General features: G+C 41.0%; 1 protein-coding gene across 1 annotated transcript in view; it reads left to right on the forward strand.

Annotated features, from left to right (window-relative positions):
- Rab2a (RAB2A, member RAS oncogene family) overlaps positions 1–7845 on the forward strand; it is a 76000-nt gene extending 68155 nt beyond the window's left edge. The window contains exons 7-8 of the mRNA XM_026786641.1: positions 4599–4667; positions 6543–7845. Of these exons, the coding sequence (XP_026642442.1) occupies positions 4599–4667; positions 6543–6638 (165 nt within the window). The 3' untranslated portion in view covers positions 6639–7845. The remainder of the gene's footprint in view (positions 1–4598; positions 4668–6542) is intronic.
- Positions 7846–8903: the final 1058 nt, after the last annotated feature.

Consider the following 8903-nt stretch of genomic DNA (forward strand, 5'->3'; position numbering starts at 1 on the left):
AAAAAAAAAAAAAAAGATTGGTGCCGGAAGTAGAAGACAAGAAAATGAATGTAACGGACTGATTGTAGCAATTAATCAAAGACTGGTGATGGAGAGCGTGCAAGATTCCAGTGCTGAATCCGGGTGCTCTGCATGGGAGCCACGGATTTCCAAATCCACTGGCTGTAAGAAGTTGTCTGTGTTCATAAGCACGTATGTGCAGAGCACTGGTTTACAGAGAATGGATCTGTCGTCATTTTCTCAGCTAATCTTTGCCCAGTAGCAATATCAGTTTTTCCTTGTTGTTTGACCCTTTCTTCTTAGTAAGTTCTTAAACGAACTTTCCCTCAAAGAGATACATAGTTCAGCCAGGCACTGTGCCATTTGAATGGAGTCCCAGGAGGCTGGACAGAGAATCATGAGTAGGAGACAAGCAAGGCTGCCTAGTGGACCCTGACTCACAGAACAAAGCCAAAACGGTGTTTATGTTTGTAGCTACTTCCTGTGTTGCTAGGAAAAACTGCCTTACAAAAGCAACTTAAGGCAGGAAGGGTTTATTTGGGCGCACAGTGTGAAAGTGCATTCTTGCAGGGGTGTTAGGGGACAGAAGCTTGAGGCAGCCCTGCCGCTCTATAAGCTCAATCCTGGTGCTCGCTGAGAGTCAGACTGCAGCTGTGTGTATGTCCTTTCCTCTATTCAGTTCACGGCAATAGCCCGTAAAATGGTGCTGCCCAGTTCACCTCCGCCACCTAATCTAGATGACCCCTCTCACGCCTGCCCAGAGGTTTGTCTCCTGGGTAATTTTAAATCTTGTCAGATTGACAGTATGAACCAACATTTGGAAAATACCCAAGACAACTGAAGAGGAATGAAGAGTAAAATTAGAATTTTTCAACATATATTTATTCCTAAGTGTATGAGTGTTTTGCATGTATATGTGTATATGTTTACCGTGTCTGTGCCTAACACCTGCAGAAGTCAGAAGAAAACACTGGATCCCCTGGAATTAGAAGTTACAAACAGTTGTGAGCTGCCATGTAGGTTCTGGGAATTGAACCTGGGTTCTCTGCAAGGGCACCAAGTACTTACAACCATTGAACCATCTCCATTAAAATTAGCATTTTAATCCCAGCCAGATTATTATGAAATCACTGTCTATTTCTTATTACTGAAATTTTTATATATTGAAAGGATAGATTTTATCTGTGATCCCAGTGCTATTAACTGACCACCAATGAGCCTTAATAGTGTTGGCTTAATGTTCATTGTATTTGGGGAATCTCCCACTTTAGCCGGTAGCTGTGTAGTTTAAAATGGATGTGTTGATGTCTGCATTTGTCATGCTGGATTCCACATTGTAAGGAATCATTAAAACCACTTAGTAGTTGCCTAATAATATACAGTAAATGGTATTTTTTATTTGAAGTATCTAAAAGTATTCTCTATATTGTACTCAGAAAGGTAGAAAACATTTTAGTGTCTTCAGTGTGGAATCAGAATTACAGAGTAAAGGTGGCATTATCCAAAGACCACTCCATTTACAGACTGAATTATAATGAAAAACCATAACATCTATATATTTCAGTTCAAAGAAAATTAATTTCATGCCTTCCAGATATAAAATACATCTCAAATATGTGTTACAACTATGTTCTTAAAAGTGCTTAATAAAGTAGTAAATACTGCTTAGGGAATAAAGTTAATAGGGTAATGAGAAATTTTACATAGCATACCTTTCTTATGCCAGTTTTTAAATGATTTCTTGTTGAGTTGATAAAACAACAGTTTGCTTAACCTTGGTGAGTCTTTGTATGCTAGGTTAGGGTTAGAGTTGTTTGTTTCTATGAAGTTACAACACATATGCAGGACCACATAGTTCAGTCTAGCAATACTAATACTGCATTCTCACAAATGGTGCCCTACATAGTGGGACCTTGTAGTCTGTCTGGAATTACTTTAGCCTGCACGCATGGGTGCTGTGGGAGCATCTTCCGCTCCTTCAGCCAGTAGCCCCTAAGATAGCAGCCCACTTGGGCGTGTGCTAGACTGTTCCTGTTCCCCATTTGTGCAGAGGACTATGATCTAGGACAGTGATCTGTGAGTCTCCCCCAAATAAATAACCCTTTATTATACATAATTGTGAACTAGTGTGGGATTATTTTGTAACTTCCGTCATCACGTGGGTGCCCTACATATATAAGGCCTTGTAGTCTGTCTGGCAGTGTTAGCATTTACACACATGGTGCCCTACATACATGGGACCTTGTAATCAGTCTGGCATTGGTGGCATGCACATGCATAGTGCTCTATAGGAGGGGTTGCAGCCTCACGAGTCTTTGTCTCTTGATTCAGTTAGCCAGGTTTCTGAGGCCATTATTGTAACTGGCTTGTTGTTAGAAATAAAGTTGAGGTTTTACTTTTTTATAGGGATAGGTATATCATTAGTTTTGAAGAAAACGAGTCAGTTCTTAGCTGACTGAAAGGCGATTTCTCCCACCACTGCAGTGCCAGAACACACATGAAAAGCAGGCTGACGTCCTGAGTGCCTGTGGATCAGCAGGGATTAATCCTTCTCATTTTGCAGCAGATTCTTATGACCCTCTGTAATGATTCACACAGCCACTTAGAATTTATGCATATTCATACCTCTGTGTTCTGCCACAGTCATTCCGATCTCCTTTGCTGACTAGGGTGTGCTTGGTACAGTAATTGAGCTGTAGTAGATTGATTACTCCAGGGAGTGGTGAGGCTTTTAAAGGTGAAAATGTTTCAGTCCTGTTAATTGGGAAACAAAAGCTATGATAGCAACTTCAGCAGTCAAATGTTTCCAGTGTTGAAAAGAGGGGAGTTATGATTTGTTCTCTCCATGAGCGCTCAGCTTCTCAGCTTTTCCGTCCAATCTGTACTGGTGGTTCAGGAAGAAACCTATGAATTTTCATCAGATGCCACTTGAACATGCCTTCCTGCAGAATACTGATTAATACTCTAATCTATTTTTCTATCAAATCTGATAGTTTAGACCCTACCAAAATTTGTATGCCCTCTGTAGCACTGGTAATATTTACATAAAATACCTTAAATAGTCTACATAAACATAGGATACTTGTGGGTAATTTACAGACTTAATTTTGTGAATAGTTTTTCACATTCACACTAATTTTCTGAATATAGTATAGTAGTGAACTGGGTAGGAGAGGGCAGAACTGTTCCACACGAACAGTATGCCTTTACCATCTGAATCGCCGCCTTTTCCTCTTTCTTTTAAAGATTTATTGAGAGAGAAAGTGTGAGAGAGAACACGCAAGTGAGTTTCTGCCACTGCGCTGCATACATTAGCTCCCAGGTGATGCGCCCTCCCTTTGGTCTCACTGTTGGAGTGCTGGGCCACCACATCTGGGTTTTGAACTATGTTCCCAAGGACTGAGCTCAGGTGCTTAGTCTTCCTGACAAATACTCCGTCCTGCTGCACCATCTCCTGGCCTGCCTCTGACTCTGTCGTTCAGGCTCCATAAGCAGTGCCTCTAAAGTCAGCTAGTGCAAACATGTTGGCACGTGTAAGATACCTTCTTGACTTGGAAACGTGAGCTAGTGATATAACAGACACTTAGCCATCTAAAGGACAAAGGTTTGGGCTACAATATGTGGGACCCTTGAAAACATGCTGCATAAAACACATATAATTCAACCCCATTTCACTAGCCCACGTTTTAGTTTCCACTCACTTGTGGGTGAAAGCTCATGTTGTTCTTGTATTCTGGCTGTTATGAACAACAGAGCTAATGATGCAAATGAGGTTTGGCATGCATCCTTGCTTCCCTCAGGTTAGAGGAAAAACTTGCAGTCTTCACAGTGAGGGTGCTGTCAGATGTGCATTGTCTTAGATCAGCAGTTGGGGGTCATGACCCTTTGGAGATGCATGACAATATTTACATTACAATTCATAACAGCAGAATTACAGTTATGAAGTAGCAACAAAATAATTTTGTAGTTAGGGGTCACCACAACACAAAGAACTGCATTAAAGTGTCCTAGCATTAGGGAGGCTGAGAACCACTGTGTTAAAGGTCTCAGCGTTAGGGAGGCTGAGGACTGCTGTGTTATGTTGTTATATTAAGATGATCATGGTTTTTGTCATGTATTAAGGATATGAAATAATTTTGTGTGCCAATGTTATGATAGTGTCGAGAACATTTTGAGTGTGTGTGTATGCGTGTGCGTTTGCACGCACGCTTACACATGCACACACACTTGTCTATAGAGTTCGAAAAGTATTTCCAGCAGTTTGTTCTCTCATTTTAGGAATCAGACTTAGATTGTCAAGTTTTTATGTCAAGTACTTTCACCCTCTGAGTCAGCTCTAGTTCTTTAGAGTTCTTCATCACCATCGTCAGCATGGTTAGAGCAGGGTGCCCGTGCAGGGCATCAGATCCCATGGAGTTGGAGTTACAGGTGGTTGTGAACAACCCAGTATGGGTTCTGGAACCAAAAGTGTTTTAGAAGAGCAGCAAGCTTCTTAAACCCATGAGCTTTCTCTTCAGTCCCCATAGAGTTTTCATATAATGTTCTTTTACTGTTGTGATTTGAATCGTACAGACCTATTTCTCTACTTTATTTTTCAGGCATTTATTAACACAGCAAAAGAAATTTATGAAAAAATCCAAGAAGGGGTCTTTGACATTAATAATGAGGTATGTACATGCAAATATTGTTGACCAAACATTAATTTTGAGTTGACTTCTACTTAGTATTTGAAGCCTTTGTTTGTTTGTTTAATTTTCCTAAAATGGGTGCATTGATCACTCATTGCCACATTAGTTAGCAATCCTGTAGCTAGAAGCCTGGGACATGCATTACGGTAGGCAGGTGCTTATGTTACCTTATGTGCATAGTTCAGCAGGTACGTGTTCATGTTCTAGTAGAGGGTGGCTTCATGAAATTTGATTAAAGGAAATGGCCCTGACTATTCATTGCAAACAATGAAAAATAATGTAAATTCCCTTAGTTTTAAAGAAAACCTGCATTTATCCAAATGTGCTTACGCTTTGGGGAATGCCGTCCTAGCGTGTAAATGCATGTCCTGTGGACTGGTGCAGCATGCTCTCTTCTGGCCGGAGAGAAGGCAGTTCCCAATTTGGAAATGACTATTAAAGCAAAACACATTTTTCAGGAGACCAAATAAATGCATATAATTAATTAATAGTTGGCATGGCTTTCCCTAGTGTTATTTTGAGCATAATTTGGTCAACATGATTAGGATAAAATGTGACATTTTAGATTACTGAGAATGTCCTCTAGCTGTCATTTTCACTTAAACTCCCTCCCCCTCTGCCTTTATCCTTATTTCAGAATGTTTATGCAAATAGAGCATGTTGTTACTTTCACATAAGCATTGCTGTTACTTTGTATTACAACATCTAAGAGATGCTCTTGGCCTGTACTTAACGGGGCAATCAGCTGCACGCCTTGGCTTTCCAAAAAGTACTTAATGTGTTTAATGTGGAATAGCGCAGGTTTAATCTTTTCTTTAGACTTACATGGCAATACTTCTTGAGTTAATTTAAAGGTGACACCATTCAGAAACTAATGCCCTATAAACTGAACAGTAACTGGGCCTCTGTTTACAGGCACACATGCTGTTTCTGTCTGGTTTCCTAGAGGAGCTGACTGCTTTGCTGTGTCTTCTGTGGCTTTGACTGTAATGTGCTGTCAGGAGCCAACAGGCCATGCTATTTATTTGGCCTGATGCCAAGATTGACTTCTTGATTCCTCAAGAAGTTGCTAGCAGCCCAGAGGGGGCAGAACCAATGAGCCATAGGGCATGCTTTTTATTAAAGAGGAGTCAAAAGAGCGAAAAGAAACCACATCAGCCGCTGTCAATATGGAGCCAGTGCCAGAAGCCCCAAGGCTGCTACTGCTGCAGAGTAACTGCCAAACACCATAAATCTGAGATTTACTGTGACGCAAAGTTTCCTTAAGAGCTTAATTTCTGGAGCTACTGTATTACTTTTCTGAAAGTGTTGTATTTTTAGGTAAAATCCACTTGAGGGAGTGAGGGTTAAGACAGAAGTGTGAGTCTGATGAATGAAAGAACCACTCTGTGTGTGGGTTCTTGGCAACGTGCCATGTCTTCGGGGATCATAGAAATTACTGACGACACAGAACACTCATGTCCCCTGAGCCAGCACAGCTGATTCAACATGGAGCAGAATGCTGTCTAGAGGGAAGATCTTACGTCCTTCGGGCAGCAAAGACTTCAGATATTTTTACCCTTTAATAATTTCCTGTACTAATTATTACATGTCTTCATTATGAAACTCTGACAAGCAGCGTTATCTGAACTCCACTGACTGGTACTGTAACAAACTCTTCTCAGACCTCTTTCCCCTGTCTTCTTTTCACAACAAGAAACTACCTGGTTTCAAAGATCTACTTGAAATATTTTTTAGAGTTGTTTGGCAAAATTAAATCACTCTGAATTAGGTGAATTTTTTTAAAAAAATCTACTTAGTCTACTTCCTGGATGGGTCTGATTTTATTTATGGTCCTGTTCTCTTTTACTTTAGGCAAATGGCATTAAAATTGGCCCTCAGCACGCTGCTACCAATGCAACACATGCAGGCAACCAAGGCGGACAGCAGGCGGGGGGAGGCTGCTGTTGAATCCATTGTCACCGGCTAGCTGCCCAGTGGAGCCACGCACTCTGTTCCCCTCTTTCCTCGTGCCCAGCTGAGACATGAAACTATCCGAAATGGCTTTATGTCACAGGAGACTTTAATCCTTCAGATTCTTGTATAACTTTGAATAAATGGTTAATGTTCACTTAAAAAGACAGATTTTGGAGATTGTATTCATATCTATTTGCATTTGATTTCTAGGTCAATTGATGTGATTATTTTTGTTAAATGTTGTCTTGTGCCCTTGACTACGAGCTGAATTGTATTAAACACTACAAGTCATGGTGAGTATTTTAAATCAGTTTGTGTAGTTAGGTTTCCCAACATCTGTGGTTACCTAATGTTCAATATGATAGGACTGTCCTCAGAAGGTCTGTCAGTTCAAGGATATAAGGAAAAGCAGAAGGACTTTTTGAATTCTGTATTTATCATTTGCTTTCTGTATATATAGTTTAATAACCTGCTTGGGTGTGATTTGCCAAGCTTGAAGTCTAATGCATTTGCATAAACCCTACACTGTTTGGAGCTTGAAGCTACAGAAGCATTGTTAGGAATTGCTTGGACACTGACTTGTAAACTTTTTGACATCGCTAATGAGCATGCTCATCTCTTCTTGTCACTAGTCCAAGAAAAATAAGCTTATTGTATTACTAAAGGCTGTGTGTGTTAACCTGTTTTAATGCCAAAAGTTTGCTATTTGTCCACAATTTCTTGAGACGGCTTCACAGAAGGATTTGTTTGCCTTAATGAGTGCTGTTGGGTAAAAACAGTGTGGTGGGTGGGAAGGGCGGAAGTGGAAATCCCAACACTAAGTGACTCCGAGAGCGAGTCCATCGAGAGGGCGCGCCATGCCACTTTACCCTCCCTTAGACACAATAATGTTCCCTTCCAGTCACACGATTTCTAAGTATATTTTTCATGCAGGACAGTTTGTCAGCCTTGATGTACAGTGACTGTGTAAAATTTTTCTTTCAGTGGCAACCTATCTATAATATTTCAACTATGGTAAGCTTACTGTCTGTTCTGAGGGGATGTGATAAAAATAAATCTGCAGATGGAAATCCTGTTCAAGTAGAAAAGCTTTAGTCGTTTACTCTCTGTGGTGGTTTTATCCTTTCTTTTTCTCCCTTGGTCTAGAATGGAATTGTTTCAGCAGTGCAAAATAAAATCCTATGTATAAAAGTGTCCTTTTCATGATAGCATGTTTTTAAATATATTTGATAGTCCATTAACACCTTTTCCATGTGTTCCCGCATATTTTCCTAGAAGGTCGGAATGTGTAACCCTTGTGAAAGTGTAGAAGGCCTCACCGGTAGGACCCTTCTTGCTTCTCACCTTGCACAAAAGAACTTGAGCTCAGAGTGAAACCCTGTGCTCCTACCTCCTGCTGGCTTTCCCTAGAGATCCAACAGCCCTGTCCTGGCTTGTCTTTGCTCTCGCGGGGAATTACCAGATGCTGTTAAAATGCTGCTGTGTGGCACGGAGAAGGGAGCAAGAACTTGTAGGGTTTTCTGTTTTTTGTTGACCACGACAGGGTATCTCTGTGCTGCTCTGACTGTCCTGGAACTCTCTCTGTAGACTATGCTGGCCTCAGACTCGCTGAGATCTGCCTTCCAAGTGCTGGACGAAAGGCATATACCACTATGCCCCGGGGACCTGTAGTTTTATGAGCATTTTTTATTTGAGCTCTTTCCCCTCAGAGTGGGCATAGCAGTCAACTGGTGGTGCTGCTTTCTCATTACTGTTGCATAGCAAAAGCCAGATAGCCTGACTCCCGCTGTATTCCACGGGCCCTCGGATGTATTAACAGCTTTGTTAACTTGTCAGAAATTGAAGTGCTTTTTTACATCCCTTCTCCTCTAAGCACGATTCTTTCCTAAACCAAATGTGATACGGTGGCTGTAAACAAGACTCGGTATTTCATGTATTCTAGTCCCCGATGGACTGCCGCCTTTCTCTGCTGACCACCAAGGAGCACCTCGTGAGTCCCAGAGGTGCTGTCTGTTCTGTCCACTCTTGGCTGGCCTTCTGTGCCTATTACAACTAATGTAGTATTGGTACCCCGTTGACTCAAACTATAGTTGTGCTTTTATTTGGTTTTTGATCAATTTTTATAGCATATATGGTTATATTTTAATAACAAGAATCAGGCATGGAAACAAATACAACTCTAGTGGTCAACATGTAGCATTCCAAAATTAGAGTCTTCACTGAAGACCTTGTTGCCAGTTTTCCTCTAACTTGAGTCAG

The sequence above is a fragment of the Microtus ochrogaster genome, linkage group LG5 (genome assembly GCF_000317375.1).
Source record: "Microtus ochrogaster isolate Prairie Vole_2 linkage group LG5, MicOch1.0, whole genome shotgun sequence".
Lineage (NCBI taxonomy): Eukaryota > Metazoa > Chordata > Mammalia > Rodentia > Cricetidae > Microtus > Microtus ochrogaster.